The sequence below is a fragment of the Dipteris shenzhenensis genome, chromosome 30 (genome assembly GCF_047967505.1).
Source record: "Dipteris shenzhenensis isolate YYH24624 ecotype China chromosome 30, Dip_SZ_1.0, whole genome shotgun sequence".
NCBI lineage: Eukaryota > Viridiplantae > Streptophyta > Polypodiopsida > Gleicheniales > Dipteridaceae > Dipteris > Dipteris shenzhenensis.
The window spans coordinates 19,454,010-19,473,413 of NC_141625.1; the positions used below are offsets into that span (position 1 = coordinate 19,454,010).

Consider the following 19,404-nt stretch of genomic DNA (forward strand, 5'->3'; position numbering starts at 1 on the left):
CAGGGGGACTCCCGTGCAGCCTCAGCTAGGAGGGCTTCTTTCTTCAGGGAATGGAAGGATTCTCCTTTCTTCTCTGAATCTACTACAGGGTTGAGATGGCACTTTCAGCCTCAGCCTTGGTTTCTTTCCACCTCACTCTGAGGGGTTTTTTATTATCCTCATGATTTCATGATGTATTTTGCTTTGAGCTTGCTCTCGCGGGTTTTTGTTCTTACTTAATAGAAGTCTTTTTCATGAAAAAAAAAAAAAGTGCACAATAAGCTATAGCTCTACCTAGTACCATTAATATTGATTGTAACTTTGAACTTTGAAGATTCAAGTTTCATTGTTCAACCAATCACACAATGCAAATTTCAATTACGCAAGGTGGGGTAATTTATAAATCCTATAACAAGTTACAAAATGAAAAAATCATGATATTTAAGAAACCAATCATGATTCATAAATGGTAATTCAGCTTTCAAAGACCAAATGTCATAGTAGCAAAAAGAAAGCTGAAACCCAAAAAAGGCTACATCGAGGATGATATCATATATGATCAAATAATAAGCTCATCCTCATCCTGAGACTCAACCTCTGCCTCCTCCTCCTCCTCATCATTCTCCTCTACTAACAAATCATCATCATCAGGTGAGTGGGCATCATCTGGGCTATATATTTGTCATGCGTATACTCGTGTCTCATCTTGTTAAGCAAACGCAAGTTTGCATTAACAAAGACAAGATCATTGGTCCGTTGCGTTCGCAGACGATTTCTCTTCTTTGTGTGGATATGGGCAAAGCTACTCCACAAACGTTCACAAGAAGAGGAGGTGCAAGCGTGGCTTAGAATGCGGATGGCAAGCTTTTGCAACTCGGGGAAATCAGCTCCATAATCCTCCCACCATGTAACAGCCCCAACTCGAAATCTGAAATTCCAAAACTCATAAATTTCAGATTTCTAATTTTGTATTAAATAACAAATTACAAGTTCCTAAAATCTGAAAATTAAAATGAGTTAATATTACCTATCATGCTGTGCATTTGGCCATCCATACATGCCTTCCTTATTGCAATAATTGGCAAGCTGGTCTTTTATCCTCCGCCGTCCATCAGGAGTTGGCACCATCTTCTGAAGAGTGAGGTTCCAACCACGAACAACCTCTGCATCACTCTATTGTGCACTTGCCTTGTGTTGAAACTCCGGGTCCAACACAAAGGCAGCTACATGCATGGGAGAGTAATATTGATTCCATCTGCTCACAGCCAACTCTTCCAATTCTCTCAACCTTTGGGGATCCTTTTCTATTTCTCTGATATTCTCAATCATCCGATCCATCCCGTCATACACCTTACCAAGAAAAGGCAGATCTCCATCAACTCGGTTAAGCAGCTTCACAATAGGCACATATAGATCAACAATGTGAGATGTATCAGCCCAAAATTCATCACTGCCTATGCACAAGTCATAACAATAAATTCCAAGAGCTTGCCTAGAAGTGGGCCATGGATCTCACTCTGGGCTTGCCACAACTTGTTTCAGTGCAGGTCTCATTTCAAGGAGCCTGCGAAGCATCAAAAAGTTGTATGCAAATCTTGTCTCTGCATACTTCAAAAGCTCCTTGTTGGCAAATTTACGGTACAAAGCAAGAGAAAAATTATGTCGTGTGATGAAGTTAATCACCTCTTTTCCATTGTCAATAACATTCTTGACCCAATCCAATTTGCCAATGTCTTTCAATAAATTATTCAAGCAATGTGCTACACAAGCACTCCACTGGATATGAGGATACTTTTGCTCCAATAATGCACCTGCTGCCTTATTGGTATTTTCCCCATCTGAAACAAGTTGCAAAACATTAGATGGCCCCACATATTCCACTGCATCTACCCACATTTGCATCAATATAGGTGCTGTTTTTTGTTGCACTCCACACTCTATGGGCAAGGATACCCTCTGGTGAGTGACTTCGCACATCACTCCATCCATCTGCAACCAAACTTACCCCATACTTTACCCATTTCTCTTTCACAGGTTCAATAGCTTGCTTAACTGCCACCACCTCATCCTCTAGAAGCTTGCCCCTCAAAGCATCAAATGTGGGAGGGGTATATGTGGATCCAAATGTTTTGATTTCTGACACCATCTCTTTGAAGTAGGGTGATCTAGCAACATTGAAGCTAATCCCATTGGAGTAAAAAAATCGGGCCACGGCTACATCTACTTGTGCCTTCCTTTGCGGATGCCATGATGTGTAAAGACTGCCCTGCCTATGTGAAGTAGACCGAGATGTAGCAGGAATATTAGCCGGAGCTCCATGTGCACTCGCAGAAGAAGAAGAAGCCGTAGTAGTAGAGGGAAGAGGACTCCAAAATGCAGTGGCCTGCTGAACACGTGCTGCATGAGCACCTGAAGAAGCTCCTACACTAGTGGAAGCCATTGTCTTTGCCCTTTTTGTAGTGGGCAATCTTCAACCTCTCTTTGCAACCTTTCTTTCTCTTGTGGTGAGATTACGGAGCATAGCCCAATCCCCCCATCCTTAATGCCAAGAAGATGACATTTGACCCTATCAGAATTCCCTCCTCGCTCCAATCCACACCATCTGCATCTAAACTTGCGAGCTCCTCCTTTCTTAGAGTCATACTTGCCTACCAAATCAACTTGGCTCCACCAATAATCCGATTGGGTGAACTCCTTCTCTTGCTGAGGGACAACGCTTTGTGAAGCCATATCCATGAGCAAAAAGAGCACTTGTACAAGCTGCAATAGATCAAATTTCAAAGGGAAAGCCAAGAATCAATGGTTGCAGCCAAAAAACAGCAAGATGTTTGTGGCAAGAGAAGCATAGAGAAAGGAAATGTGCTCACCAAAGCCGGGTGTCCAAAAGAGCAGCCACTCGTAGGACTGGGACTCGGGACTCGAGAGAGAACCAGGCGGGCCAAGAAATCGTGGGGGAGAGCAGCAGGCAGGCGAGCAGAAAAATGCGACGAGGCGCGCGGCGTTTTTTTTATGTTTTGCCCTATTTTTAGGTCACGCCCGAAACGGCACCGGAAACGGCGCGTTTCGGGTCTGAAACGGCGTTTCAGATGCCGTTTCGACGTTTTGGATCGTCGTTTCAGTCTGCGTTTCGCGTTTCGATGCCGTTTCGCGTTTCGGGGGTCTGGCACAGGAGAAACGCCATTTCAGGCCTTAGTTGCGCCGTTTCAGCATTTCAGTGTAACTATGATCTGATATGAAACTTTATGGACAAAGTATGAAAGGGCAGCTTTGCGAACTGTGGCATCTGCATCATCGGCCTCTCAAAGTCTTGTAGGGATGGAGCACTTGAAGATGAGCAAATTTGTTATGGCTTTGGAGCTTGTCTTCGCTCAAAAGTAATGAGTAAAGATCCAAATCCTCTTTTGTGTCTTCAACAACTTCAACTTCTAAGGTGGAGGTAATGGGCACTCCTCAGGTACCAAAGTCCTCTGAGTTAGATCATAATATCTCCCAATTGATGGCAGAGTTTGCTGATTTGAAATTGCATTTGGTTAATGCACGACAACCTAGAGCACCAAAGAGTGAGGATAGGCCTCGAGATAAGAGTGGGGTCACTTGCTATGAATGTAATGGAAAAGGTCACTATCACCCTGAGTGTCCTAGATTGAGAAAGAAAGAAGAAAAACAAGTATCCTTGTTAGAAGCTTCTTCAGGGGATGAGGAAAGAGAAGTAATGATAGCTAAACGGGGGCGTGGTAAAGCAAAAGAAGAAGAAGAAAGTAAGAAAGAAGTAGATGAGGAACCTCTGGAGAGGAACGCCATAGTAAGAAAAAGAAGGCATCTAAAAGGAGAATTAGCTAGTCAGACTTTCCTTTAGGACAAGGCATTGGAAGCTATGACTTGTTGTCCGACCTTAAAGAAAAGGAAGCTCATATCACCTTTGGTCAATTACTTGCTTTGTCTCCAAAACTACGGAAGGAATGGGAAAAGCTAGCAAGCATAACAGTGTCAAAGAAGAAAAAGAAGGAAAGTGCCATTCCTATTGTTCAAAAGGTAGATATAGATGTTGTTGATGATGTACCTGTGGTTGATGTGATCATTGATGGTCAAGTGATTTCTAATGTATACATTGATGGAGGTGCATCGATTAATGTCATGAGTGAGAAGACCATGATAGATGCTCATTTAAAATACTCTAGTACTGCCTCTCCTTATCGCATCAAATTGGCTCACAACACTAGGGTAAAGACCTTGGGAGTTGTGAAGAATCTAGAAGTGGATGTATGTGGAATTTCTGTGCCGACTACTTTTCAGGTGATCCCTACCAAGTCAAATGCACGTGTCTATCCATTGATTTTGGAAAGGTCTTGGCTACGCAAGGTGAAGGCTGTTCAAAAGTGGGATACTGGAGAATTGATTTTGCAGGGAAATGATAAGAAGGTGCGCTACAACATCAGAAGCCGCAAAAAGAAAGTTGTCAAGGAGGAGTCTTCAACATCAGAGAGTTCGAGCTCTGACTTAACCGATGAAGAAGAAGAGACAGGACTTCTTAGGAAGTACTCTGGTTGCCAGCAAATACCAATCTCAAGGCTTGCCTCCACACCTCCTGTGCATGTGGCCAATCCCAGATACATTGCCTCTATGACTCCTCTTCGAAGCCGCATCTCAAACAAGCGACCTGTCTGCGTCCATATCCCCTCCATGTGCCCACTTCCAAGGCTCTATGAGCTATCAACCGAAGAAAAAGAGAGATTTTCTTGGGTCTTAAACTGTGCCATAGCTTATGCCCAAAATCTGAAAGAAATATCTTGAATAAGTCCCTACCTCTCCCAATGAGCTGTTGTTGCAGGTTCGCTGTCAATCCTTTGCAACTGAATGCTCCTCCCTAGTTTACACTGATCTTTATAATGGCCTCCTCTTCAGTACCTAAAAACTTCAATCTGTAACTTGTGCAGTGAGGGGGTCCAGTCTGTCAGAGGTCACCACCATCTCTCTCTGGGTGCTAGCAAATACCAACCTCAAGGCTTGCCTCCAGACCTCTTGTGCATGTGGGCAATCTCAAATACAGTGTCTCTGTGACTCCTCTCTGAAGCCACATCTAAAACAAGTAACCTATCTAGGTCCATATCCCAGCCAATGTGCCCACTGCCAAGGCTTTGTGAGCCATCAACCAAAGAAAAGAGAGATCTCCTTGGGTCTAAAACTATCCCATAGCCTTGCCTGAAATCTCAAATATATCTCTGAGAAAGTCCCTACCTCTCCTGAGTCCCAATGAGCTGTTGCTACAGGTGTGCTATCAATCCTCTGCATCTGAATGCTCCTCCCTAGTTTACACCAATCTCTATAGTGGTCTCCTCTTCCATACCCAAAACTTCAATATGTATCTTGTGCAGTGAGGGGGTGCAGATCTATGTACCACTCCACACTGAGCTACTATTGGGACTCTCCAAACAGAACAACCTGTGTAAGCCTCCTGCTGGTTTCCTCTCTACTGTCCTCCTTTCTGAGGAGTCTGCCATCATCTAGGACTCGAAATGTGAGGAAAGGTACCCACCATACTCTCGTGTCTAGTGAATATACCAATGCAAGAGTGCAGACCTCCTCCATCTGCTCTCCACTCGTCTATGATGGCCTTGGCATCCTATCACATGATCTGAGTGCCTCTAAGTCCCTGCACTCTCTGTCTCTAAGTCTGTCTCTAAGTCTGCAGCGGCAAGTCCATAAAGATCATGCACTATGCCATCCACTCTAATGATGAAGCTACCCCCAAGACAGGTAAGCTCTAACTCCAAGAGTGTGAGCTGTGTCAGTCTTGATGGGGCTGTTGAAGAGAAGGGGCTATCGCCTTCTGTCTTTACCAAACATGGGGTGTCTCTAAAAGAGAGCTCCTCTCACTGAGTCTGCTCCAGGGACTGCTGCTACAAATCGCTCCTTTGAAATTCTGCCGATATGAGAAGCCCTCATGTGGGTAAATACTAAAGAGCCCTCATTGGATTTCTGCACTATTGAGTTGCAGACCATATGAGTAAGGAAAATCCTGCTATCTATAGCTAGATATAGTAAAACCATGGTATCTATAGCTAGATAATTCAAGAATTATAACGCAAGGTGTATAACATAGCATAATACTACTATTTATGCATACAAAAACACCAGTACTATCAGATGTAAAAAATTGGTCATGTAGCTAAAAATCTGAGAGCAGATGATGCTGCCCAGTTTAATAAATCTCAAGATGGTTCAGTTCACGTTTGCTACATACAACACTGAACACTAGAACCCAAGTCATATCCCCATAGCATTTCTTGCTACACAAACACTCATCAGACAACTATGTAAGTTTTCATTGCATTAGCATGATGCATAGATAAATGAAAGAACAAGGGAGTCGAGAGCGTTCGAAAAAGAGGCTTGTTATGTCAAATGAGTGTCTATAAAAAGGAATACTTCTAGGTGAACAGATTTAGACAGGTGAATTTCTATAATCAACAAAGACACAAGAATATGGAAGCAGGAAGAGGCCAGGTCAAGCAGCATGAGAAGCTTGCCTTTTTAACTCTATCTTGTATACTGTGCAATTCTTCATGAGGCACCAAGAGAGGACTGCATGCCTCCATTGAAGAAGGGCTGATTTCAAACATCGTTTTACAACTTTGATGTATGCATTCTGCTATACAATTCATCAACAAATCTGGTACATATTTCCCTGCAGGTATGGTTGGGCCCAGCAGTAGGACTTCATTGCAAGGATCTCACTTTGGCAGGTATATGTGCTAAATCCATCCATGTCATTGAACTCAACCATAATGCCTTACTGCGTACTCACATGCAATGAGTGGATAGGAATGTGTACTTGATGGATGAGAGTCTCAACTCCTACAGGTTCAGCTTTGCCAGAGTCCAATTGCCCTCCCCCAACAAACCATAAGGTGAAACTACAAACCAACTTCTGAAGCACTTATTGATGTTGCAAGATCTAGAAATAACTTATTACTATATGCTTGACCCATAATAATGATTTATTATACTAAACAGATCTTGTTTGTTGCTTTGATTTTGGTTTATACATCAATTGAGTCTTTTAAAATTAGATGACCACATAGGCCTCTTCCAATGCAACTTTGTTCAAGCTAACAACTGGATACATTAATAAAGAATACAAGATCTCACTTTTTAAGCTGATGAATCGCTCTCTCTCCATCGGAATCCAAGTGTGCTATCTCCCTAAAGAGGGTGCCATCTGCAATTTCTTCAGCTGAAAAGCTGCGTTTTGTGGACATGCGGCACTCAGGAATTCCATCCACAGCTGTTTTCATTGAAATAGTAGAGCAATTGGAGCCTGAAAATTGCAAATTTCGAATGCAGAAACTGTGATAAAAATTATGAGTGCTGCCAAAATAATGAATCTTCCTTTTGAAGGCATCACATGTGGAGTAAACCAGACAATTCTTGTCAAGGATCATGTACTGTATTGTAAAAAAATGTACCCGGTGCTTCAGGAATATGTATTTCTGCAACAGGTACAGGCCATTCAAAATGATTTGATGGGTGTTCATTTTCATCGCAGAACATATTCACCTGCTCCTTATCATCAACTGTTATCCTGGTAACCTCATGACTGTGTTGTGACAGAGGTAACATCCACAATGAAGCCCCAAAGGAGTTGCACATTATACGTGCAGTACCCTATATTTCAAGATTCACAACAAAGTCAAAGTCCAATACCATTCCAAAGCCGAGGAAGAATTCTTAAATAACTATACTTTCGTTCATGTACTTGTGCTTGATGCACGGTTAAATATATTAATTTAAAAAAGATAATGATTTTGGTAATCTCTTCCATCGTGACATCAAATCAAAACAAAAGAATGATCCCTTGTCTTTTAAGTTTTAAGCATGAATATTCCTTTCAATCCTCCCGCTGCTGCCTGTTCCCTCCCAATCCTCCCACCTGGACTACCTTCCTGTCTCGGCCTCATGTTAATGTGCGCTAAAGAATGTAAGCGAGCCTCGTCACAAGTTTGCGGGAACGGATATGAAGAATTGTTGACTCCAAAAGAGAGTCCCCTCTACAAGTAGAAGTAGAAATCCATGTAGGCACCAACTCAGCTTGAATCTTGTCATTTTTTAGTCAAAGATGCGAACGAATCCTTTGACAAGGAGACGCACTATCTTATGTGATCAATGAGGAATACATCATTTTTTCTATGAATATTCTTATCACAATTAATAGACTGCATCAACGAGAAACTCACTTTTAAGGTTTTTTACACATTCCTCCTTGAAACCTATAAAATGTGCACTTAGCAAGGATGCCAAGTAGACCCATCAATGTAATGATACATAGATGAGGCTTGGACATCTTTCCTCCATGTTCACTAGACGAGGGAGATAGGACAATGGCACTTGTCCTATGGAGAGCCACAACTAGGAGACCACAATGGCACTTGTCCGATGGAGAGCCACAACTAGGAGACCACAATGGACAATGGCATTTGTCCAATGGAGAGCCACAATTAGGAGACCACAATGGGCCATGCAAACTAACCAATGTCAATGCTCTATCACATGTTTCATGCCCCCATAGCTTTGTTCACCACCAGAGCCTTTCTCTATCGACAACCTCGTATCCATTCACAACTACCCAGTGGACTTGGTTCCTCAAATAGCATATAGTGGACCACCACAGTGATTTCACACCCCAATTTCCATCTTCCACATGGACTCAAATAGTTAGTGTTGGTGTTTGTGTTCATATTTGTCTTGGCTGTGGATGTCAACTTAGTGTCTTTACCCATTCAACTCATTGTATCAAATTTTCAGCCTCACAGACCCTTTGGTCTTTTAAAGACTTGGATAAAACTTTTCTCTCTCTCCAAAATGTGAAACATGTAAAAGAGAATTAGAGTATCAAATCATAGATAAAGTCTCAACCATAATCAATGAATGATTATCAATAAATATGACTTTATTATATGTTACATTCAATACTAGGTATCACGCAAGCCCCCTATCTCATTCGATTGAATTTTTTATTCTTTTATCCTAGAAACACCGATGGCCAATCTCACAATAGTTGCTTTTGATTCCCTCCAAAGGCTTAGAGGGTTTGAGAGCCTTCACATTAACTGCATAGACTTCATCAATGCATCATTTTTGTGGGCACTAGTATAGAGCTACAATGCTAAAAACTCCTAAAATGGATGGCAAGGTTACTGTAGAACACCTACAACCTCTTGCTTAGGGCACTAGTAGTGCTCACGAGTGTTGCTATTGCACATGGGGATGTCTCTTATATGGCATCTCCAAGTTTCTCTTTAAAAAAAGATCAAACCCAAGCCCCCTCACACTCAGCTGATTCAAAAGAAGCAATGGACTGCTAAGAAACCGAAGGATGTTGGTCCAATTTCTGTCCTAGCATCCTCTTGTGTAGGGATGATGATAGGTGTTTGTTACTTCTCAGCATGCCACATTTGGGAGGGGGAGGGGGCGGGGGGGGTCGCTCTTCATAAACGCCAAATAGCATGTGTGAGCAAGCATGTATAAAAGATATCCCTATTGTTGGGTTTTTATACTCTCTCATGTAATTTATTAGCCCCCTCTTGCACGTATAAAATTTTTAATCTTAAAATTTTATTAACCCCCTCTTCCCTTTGGCTCATCATTCTCCTTATCTTGATACATTTATCATCTCACACCACTCCTAACATGATCATCCTACCCATTGTTCTTCTCTACCTCTCCTACATGAATTCTATATAATGATCAATGCCTTTGTCATTAAAGACGAAACTACATCTTCTTGTTAACTTTGATCATCATAGCCTTCAATTCCATTAGAGATTGTATTTTGAAAACGGGTCTTCCATAAAGATCCACATGTAGCCCATAGAGTAACTCAATGACTGCATCTTTGTGAAAGAAGACTTATTGGCACTAATTTAGGAAGACAAATGAATCATCATGGTCATGAAATTGGTTTTTGTCAATTACTTGAAAGAACTGCCCCTTGAATCCATGCTTTGAAAGGACTTAGAGGTGTTGACGTACATTTGACTTGAAAGATTATTGTTTTAAAGGATCTATATTTGACGTAGAAGATTTAGCTCTGTAATTACTAACACAACTACAGAGATTGCATTATTCACTACAAAGAGCAGCCAAAAAAGTTGGCTAATGAGACCATCGTTGCTGTTTACTTTAGGTATCCCAATCCCCCCAATGTTCAGTTCATAGATAAATGGGCAAAGTCAAAGATTGTTATTATACTTGCTAATAAAAGATCTTCGCTTAAGAGGCAGGCACTAGCCGAGATTGCCAGAAGAGAGGGAGGACAACCACCAAGGGCCCACACCGCTCACAAGCATGAGTGGAAGAAAGCAATGAGGGCAGCGAAGGCGGCGGACCCCAGTTTGCAGCATGTGGAGGCACGAAGGATCCAAATGGAGCAATATGGAAACGTGCATTTTGAAGCAGGGGGTGTTGAATCATGGGAGGCCCAATTTGTAAGTATCGATCTCAAATTATATTGCCTACCTTCCACAAATTAAATGAGAAGAACTAGACCTACCACCCATGCCTCGAACGCGGCCGTTCCGCCATTGCCAAGGTGCGAAGTACCTAGGGTGTCCAGCCATCTCCTCGTAGCTCCTCTGAGTGTCAAACTTTTGGGGTTGGTCCCTGTACTCCTTCTTCCAAAACTTCTAGTCAGATTTATCCGCCTAGCTGGGTTTAGTCTTCCCCTTTGCGAGATGGAAGTTCACAAGGTGGACCTACGATGCTTCAAGACAACACATATGCGCTCTCGCATAAGCAACTACATCTTAGCTCACATATGAGATGAAAGAGAAAAGGCACAATATTCTCACATACTAGGGACAATCCATTGACATTATACTACTCATGATTGTCATAGGCACCTTCTCAACTCACTTTCCTCAGCGCTTTGTTGGCCATTCCAAGGAACATTTACCATGAAGGATGTCCATCTCTAGAGGGTGTCTCACATGTCCCATTCCACTTTCCTTGCATTGTTTAAAGATTTCTTTCTCATGCAATATAAATCCGCTATCATTATCATATAGCTTTAACTATTTGGACATGTGTTGTAAAGGATAAATTAATTTACTTGTTCATGCAAATGCTTAGAAAGTTTTATATTTGTTTTGTTTCCCTTGCAACAGCTCATTAGAGATGCATTCATCTTCTTCTTTCTTCCATCCCATGGAGTAGCAAGATTCTCTATGATAAAAAACAACACAAAGACAACAAACTCTTGAATCAACCATCGTTACTAATAGTAAACCATGTCATGAGGCAAATCTCTTAAAAAAAATATCAATATCAAACACAACTCATGCACGAGATATCAATCCTTTAATAAGTAGCTCTTTGCGCAACTCTTACTGTGTAAGTACTTCCTTTTAAATTGTAATACTATAGATCAATTTCTAACTTGGACTACTTAAGGTTTAATCATCACCGTGGCAAGTTATGTCTTTGAATCCTAATATATCGACTTATCCAAATTCATTGCTTTGTTAAAAGATTGATTTGATTCCTGAGTGTCAAAATCTTAGAGGTGTTCTTTGCTTTATACAAAGTTGCAAAGATATCCCAAGCTTCTTTTCATGCTTTTATAGTATTCAATTTACCAAACCCTATAGCTTGTACATTTTGTTTCATCAAGTAATAGCCATACTTATCTTTCTTGTCCCCTTTTACTTGGTCTTTGGCAATGGCATGATCTATCCTCTAATCCCTTAATGGTTTGGATGGGGAACCATCCCAATTATCTTTCCCTTGCCCTGCTAGAAAGGTAGAGGGAGGTTGCTTGCTTTAGGCAAACACTCCTACACAGCAGAAGATTTACCCCTAGATCACAAGATACTTAATGTGGAGCACAGCTCAAATACATGTGCTTACTTGATGGAAAAGAGGGCCACTCATATCTGAAAGAGAACTCAAATGTATAGCTAAACATAATAGACATACATGTACAAAAATTTTCCAATGTACGTACCAACACCTCTAAAAACGATCCCTGAGGTACAGTACCAAAACAAGGCTCTGTTTTGCTGCACCATCTGAAGGAAACTCCTCCTTTCTGCCATACGCTTCTGTGATAAGCTTCAGTAGCTGCGCAAGGCTGAGCACTCCTGCAAAGATATGCTCGGTTGGTGTACTACAGACAAATCTCCCTTTGGTGCACCTCTTATGCTCTCCTACAATAACTGGTAATGCACCTAGGTGTGCTGCAGACATCTGGTACTCCCGCTGCTCTTCACTCAGATGAGATGATTTGCAGGCAAAGATAACTCAGTATGATCCTTCTGCCTGCTTTGGATGCAGCACAGTCCAAGTTCTCTGAAGTGCTGAGACCCTTAATCTTCAGGATTTTATATAGGGGGTGGATGCCCCTCCAAACTGGCTGACCTGCGCGACTGGGCTGACCCAATCTATCTACTGCCTGCTCAACCAACCTGTCTACCAACCTATTTAAGGCCCTGTCATAGGTGCTTGTCCTTGGGTTCCTGCTCCAGCCCTGCTACAGTCTCTAGGCCCTCTGTACATGCTGCTGTACCCAACCAAGTCTAGCAATCCTGCTGACCAGTACCTGATGCTGTGCTGCCATACTGCATCTGCTCCTGTTGCTCTTGATCTATGGTACAGTACTGCCGCACTGTACAGACCTTTTGCTGGCCCCAATTAGTTCCACATCCCTTCAGCTAATGTGCCCTCTGCTTGGGCTTGTGGCTAGTCTCTTTCCAGCCCCACAGCCAGCCCATGAAGGCATTATTTGGCGGCCCTTTGTGCGGCCCCAAATAAATCCTAAGAAAGATTATGATCTGTTGCCCATGTGGCAGCCATGTTGCTGCCCACATGGCAGCCTGATCCCTTCTCCCACAGGTCCACCTCCCACATTCCTATGCAGGTGTCAACCCCCTGATCTCTCCTCATTTGGGGGCTAATATGTGCAGGCATTTGCCTATATCTCCAACATGCTCCATACACCCACTGGGGGCAGCCAGCTATCCATATTTGATTTCATGCTATCACTCCCTCACTCTTGACGAGGGGAGGGGCCACATTGTCCTGGAGCACACTTCATTCTGTCTTATGACGGTAGTGGAGGATGGTTTTGCTGTAGATGATTACTATTATTGTTTGATATGACTATACATGATACAGTTTTCAGTTTTTTGTTTTCTGTATGGGTGTGGATGCTCAGTTAGTAGCTACACCCCTCTAGCTGGATTTGTATCAGGGTTTTTTCACAGTCTCGTAGACCCATCAGAAGACTTTTCTTGCAGGTGACATATCTTTTGATACAGACCTCAGATTGCGACGAAACATAGTCCTGGTTTTTATTTGTTCAGACTTTGTGACTGGTATTTTGCCACCGGATTTTCATGATGTATTTCTGCCTTGAATTTCCTCTCTCGGCTGTTTCTTTTATACTTAATAGAAGTCTATTTCACAGGGGGTTGGGGAGGGCGGACTGCAAAGACTTGTTTGTAGGCAAGAACTATAGTGGGCCTCACCACGGGCCTTGGTGGCAACTCAATGGATATTCTTTCGACCTTACCCAAATTTTGTCCATAGGTCATAATTTGGGGCCATGTATAGCTTGCCCTTGTCCCACTAGAGCTTCTTTGTGACTTTGTCATCAATCATTGTAATTTGGCCAAGATATTGCATATTTTTTGGGGATCTCTAGCACACATCTTCCTGGATTCTGGGTGAATAACCTTTAGAAAATATGATAAGCATCCCAACAGGGCAGCAAGCGATGAATTTTGGAATGAAGCAGAAAGAAAGAAAGAAAGAAAGAAAGAAAGTTTAATAAAGTCGCCAGCTGCTGCTTCTACCCTCGGAGCTGCTGCCACTGTTATCAGCTTACTTTGTATGCTCACTACCTGCCAACAAACCCTAAATTCCGCTATCTCTGATTTCTGCTCAAATCTTCAAATTTTCTAGGGGTTTCCATGATTAGAGGGCTCATGAGTGTTTCCAGGACACTTTCTTGCAACAATTTTTGAAAAGCCCTAAATTTTTAAAAACCCTAATTTCTGTGAGAAGCCTAAAAGTGCAAAAACCCTGATTTTACTTCTACCAGTTTAGTGTAAAGGATTAGAAATTGACACTGATCCATATCAGTGTTAAGACCTTCCTAAGCATAATCTCTCACATTTGAGCAACTACTCCGACTTCGGTGACTCCACTCGTCTTTTTGAGAGTCATAGAGTAATAGCCCTTCGTAGCTACTCCCATGGCCGACATCGACATATCTTCAGGGGCATTCTCACCATGAATTTCAGATGTGCATATTTGTCTAGACAGCTACTTGGGAATCTTTTATGGGTTCTCTACCCTTGCTATGCATAAAATGAATAAAATATTTTCTATTTTATATATGGAGTCAGTAAAGGTTCTCAGCCTTGGTTAGTCCTCCTAAAATGATGTTTTGCTATTTATGGTGTGTGGCTCCATGTCACCCTGTTTTGGAGCTAGAAGGGGGATGCATTGTGGAAGCCATGTATTGGCTTTGATAGGGTCTCTTTATCAGGCATGGCTGAGTTCCAGGATGTTGGTGTATACCTAGACCTATGAGCTGGTCATGTAGCCATGCTAAGACATGAGCCTCTAAGTCATGTTGAGTCTCAAGCCATGAGAGTGCTTGATCAACCACTAAACATGCTCAGACTTTAGCCCAGACTTTAGCCCGTGAGTTACTTGAGGTGTACAGATTAGTAGTCCGTCATTGTTATGTTCTGTTCTTGGTTCCATTTCAGTAGTCCCTCACCTTTCCTTCATGGGGGGGTGTTAGAACATGAAGCAAAGTCGAGTGTATTTTAGTCTGTTCTACTACGAGTTCTAGTAGAGTCTTATGTGTGAGTGCCACATGTCATATTGGGAGCCATCCCATATACATTTGTGCACTCTAGTGTGTGTGCCTATCCTATTAAGGCTTGTGCTTGTCATTTGTCAAATCATTCAATCTAATCAAGCCTACAAACACTTTGGTCTACATGTGAGTACTTTCTTTTGGCTCATGCTCTTTCATTATGTCTTCCTCCATAGCTCTCTTCCCTTCCTACCCTACCTCCTCTCCCTACTCCACTATGTTCCTTCAGGCCCTTGCTCAAAGTTAAAGGCTAACCCGACCTGGTAGCGGAGAAAGCCCTCTCCTACGAAAAGTTCCTCCTATCAAGAGGAGGGAAATCAACCGGGGATAGCACACCCACACTTGCTGAGGGGGAAACTATGTCCACAGATGTCTGAAAGATGTGCTCCCTGAGCATAGAGGGTACAAACTCCTCCTCTACCTCAAACTCAACCAAGTCTGCCAGAACGGAAAAAGAGTTCCTTCGAAGTACCTCTGGTGCAGGAGTGCGTAGGAGCCCTGCGGAAGGAGGAGTGGAGCCCATAACCCCCTTACCTCTGTCAGATGTAGACAGACGTGCAAGAGAGTGCTGCAAGAACTCGGCATGCTGCATGGCCTCGATGTGAATCTTCATGGCCTCAACCATGACTTTGGCATTCTTCTCAAGGCACGGATCTCTACCGAAAGCTTCTCCCTAGGTGAGCACTCTTGCACATGAACACGTGAAGGGACAGGAGCAGTCTCATATGCACATGGAACCAAGACAGGAATCTCTTCTGCCTGAAGAGACACGTCCGTGGCGCCATCAGTAGGAGCCTGAGGTGGAACTGGCACCCCAACTCTGACAGGCACCCAACAGGGGACGATCGAAATAGGGTGTGTTGATTGTCCTGTCCGCGATAAAGAAGTACCAGGACCAGAGGCTGATGGTCCTGGCTGCACTGAAGAAGTACCATGACAAGCTACGAAGTCGAAGGTCTAGCAGAGTGTGAAGCGGTAGGAGCTCAGTAGGAGCTGGTCGTGAGGAAGGTCCAGGTTGGGTGAAGCTATGAGGCGCACCCGTGGATCTTTTAGGTCTTTTCTTCTTTCTTTTCCTTGGGCAATCTTTGGCAAAGTGCCCAAGGGTCCTGCAAATCCTACACTGATCCTGTTTCCCTGCAATCTCGACTCTTTGTCTGAAGAAGGAGCCATCTAGACGCTGAAGCATAATGTGGTCATCTGTCAATATGTTAGGGTCAGAGACAATGACCCTAACACGCGGTACCCCATCAGACCTAACTGCCTCTGCTGCTGAAGAAGGCATCTCAGGGAGAGGGGGGATCTCGATAACCACCCCAAAGGCAGCTCCAATGGAATGTAAAAGTCGATGGTACACTTGAGGAAGGCCGGGAAATCTGATGAAGAGTGACATCGTCCGGCTATCCTCCTCGACAGGATCAAACCCCAATGAGAAAGGTGTCAAAAAAATCCTCCTAGAGCTCAATGCTAATGGGCTGGCCTGAAGCACTGTACCTGCTACCTCCGAGGAGCCAAAAACAATCTAGAAGAAACCTCGCCCAAGCAGACGAACATCTGTGAGGTACCCTGTGAGGTCTCGAGGTAGAGCGGTGAGCATCCAGTCCGTGGCCTGTAACGTAGAAGGGTGGGACCCATGGATACGAGCAAAAAGCGATGTCAAGCTCTCCTGCTCTGCATCTTTTTTGAGCTACTGTAACTCGTCTTTTGAGAAAATGATGGTTTTTGCAGCCGGTGGAAGCGGGCGAGGATTGGCTGAGCCATTGTCAATCGGATCTCATAGTAGATAGGACACCTAAAGATGAAATGATCCTCTATCTCAACCTCCTGCATGTCACACAGTGTGCATATGCGCCTCTCCCTGGGTAACCGCTCCCTGAGAAGAGACGCTAGGATGGGGTCGGAGTAGAGAGGAGGAGGGGGGGAGGGGCTAGGCGAGGAGGTAGGAGTAGAGAGGAGGAGGGGCTAGGCAAGGAGGGAGAGGAGGAGGAGGAGGAGGAGGAGGAGGAGGAGACAGCCCAAGGTGGGGGAGAGAAGGCCCTTGGGGAGGTAGAAGTGGCGCAGGGGAGGAGACTCGCGGGGGAGGCAGAAGTGCCGCGGGGAGGGGGGGTGAGGAAGTGCTGCAGGAGAGGAGAGGGCCAGCGGGGGAGGGAGGAGCTCGCCAGAGGGAAGAGAAGGCTAGCGGGGGAAGGAGCAGCAGGACGGCAAGGAGAGGAGGGACAGCGAGAGAGGGAGGAGTTGGCGGGGGAGCTGGCCAGCGGAGAGAGAGGCTGACGGAGGGGGAAGGTAGCGGAGGGAAAGGCTAAGGGTGGAGACTAGAGGTAGGGGAGAGCTAGAGAGCAGCCAATGGAGCAGCCGGGGAGGAGCAGTAGTAGATGAGGATTGTAAGTTGGAACGTTCAGGGCCTCGGGGGTGTACCTCATCGCTGCCGTAGGAAGCTGATTCGTAACCAACTTCGTCCAAATGTTACTGGGGGACCCATGGATATTCTGATGATTCACGAACACAAATTGGATGTCAGGGATTGTGCCAAGTCGGGTAAGCTTCTTTCAGGCCATACTTTTTGGTCACCCGCCTTGGGCACCAGGGGAGGTACTTGCATCTCTGTTTCTTCTTCTATGCTCCCCTTGGTGATTGGACACGGGATCCTAGTCCCTTCTAGAGCTCAGTGGATTATACTTTTGATTTGTGGTCATAAGGTTGGTCTTCTAAACCTTTATGCTCCCAATTTTAGAGGGGATCGTGTCCTTCTTTGAAAGGAACTTCTCTCTTGGTCACACATTGCAGATGCTTGGATTATAGGGAGCGATTTCAACATGGTTGAAATGCCCTTAGACAAAAGCGGTGGTAGATAAAGGTGGTATTCACTCCCTAGAGAGAGAAGCTTGGGATGCCTTCCTTTTCCAGTACAGTGGCAGGGATGCTTGGCATGATGATTTCACACTCACCACTTTCTCTCCTGTTTTCTTAGTCGAACAGGAGATTGCAGATGCCTATCCATGCACGGATTGACAGATTTTATGTGGATGATTGGGTTCGCGACAGAGGTGGTACTATTAGCATTGCCGCTGGGGTATCCACTTCGGATCATTTTCTAGTGATTCTAATTGTTTCAGATTCTCATGTGAGGGGACACTCTGCCAGTGTTAGGATTCCAGATGCCTTTTATGCAGAGGGGGGCCTTACAGAGACAGTGTTGAGGACATGGGTATCTCATATGCAGGATGGGCAGCTTTCTCCGTCAGATTTTTTTTTTTTTTTTCAATAAAGAGTTTTCTATTAAGTAAGAGGAAAAACCCGTGAAAGCAAGCTCAAAGCGAAATACATCATGAAACCATGAGGATAAATAAACCCCCTCAAAATGAGGTGAAAAACAACCAAGGCTGAGGCTGAAAGTGCCACCTCAACCCCGTAAGAGTCTTAGAGAAGAAAGGAGAATGCTTCCATTCCCTGAAGAAAGAAGCCCTCCTAGCTGAGGCTGCATGGCAGTCTCCCTGCATACTCGTCCATACGGCCATCAAAGTATGTATGGTGTCTGTCTAGATACTAGCCAATGTGTGAGGGATGAACCTGAGTTCCCTCCAATGCCTCTGTGCATCTAGCTCTCTAGATATGCCAGGGTGCTATGCTCGCCAGTATCTCCCAAGAGGTATCCACAGAGGCATGTACAGCTGCAAAAGGAAGGTGTGGTACCACATCCAAAGAACAAGACTCAACCTGATGATGTCGAATCGAAATGGCCCGAGAAGAGTCATGTCTCTCATAAAAGACCTGAGGCCCAATAAGAGAAAGCCAAGCCACTGAGCCCCATGTCATAAAGAATGGGGAGTGCACGAAGTGACTGAAGATCCCGGCTACCCCCATCCAAATTATCCTCGCCTGTCTGCAATCCCATAAGCAATGCTGAATCGTCTCCAAAGCAGAGAGGCAACGAGGGCAAGTAGGGTCGGCTCCGAATTTGGATCTCCAAAGGTTCACTGCAATCCCACTATGGATAGAAAGTCAAAGAAAAGAGTGATCTTTCTATTCTTGTGGGATTTCCATAAGCATCTCTGCAAATCCGGAGTGATATCAAATGCCTCCCAATGAGGAACTCTCGAAGGTCTCCAACCTCTACTATTGAGCTGGAATCTCTTGGCATTACTGACCGTGTAGCGAAAGAAGGGGATGCTCTTCTCTCGATGCCATGCGTCAATCCACTCCCACTCTCCAGGGTCCCACTGCAAATACCTAATGGGAACTCCCCCGTAGAACCAAAGTCTCCAAGATCCAGTGGAGCGAAGCCAGGGATCTAGGTCAAGGAACCACTCTAAATCTGATCCCTGCACCAAAAGACCTACAACCCTGATAGGCTGAAAGGCAGACTCAAGCAAGATGTCCTCTGTGGACCTGAATAATCTGCCACCATCATGCACATCAAAAACCAAGGCATCCCCAAGTGCAAAAGGCCAAAACCTGAAGAGGAACACCCCCTTTCGTAAAAGCATTTGCCCAAGTGGAGCAAGTGAGAGGCATATCATCTGTGTCTACCCAATCCGCTAGAA

General features: G+C 44.2%; 1 protein-coding gene across 3 annotated transcripts in view; it reads right to left on the reverse strand.

Moving 5' to 3' along the window:
• Positions 1-19,404, reverse strand: part of LOC147881810 (phospholipid--sterol O-acyltransferase-like) — a 158,316-nt gene that overhangs the window by 94,802 nt on the left and 44,110 nt on the right. For 2 of the 3 annotated variants that reach the window (XM_087401586.1, XM_087401584.1), the window contains exons 6-7: positions 7,446-7,644; positions 7,129-7,297 (exon numbers count right to left, since the gene is read on the reverse strand). In XM_087401586.1, coding sequence (XP_087257712.1) covers positions 7,129-7,297; positions 7,446-7,644 — 368 coding nt within the window. The remainder of the gene's footprint in view (positions 1-7,128; positions 7,298-7,445; positions 7,645-19,404) is intronic. The other variant, XM_087401585.1, reaches the window with a different exon arrangement.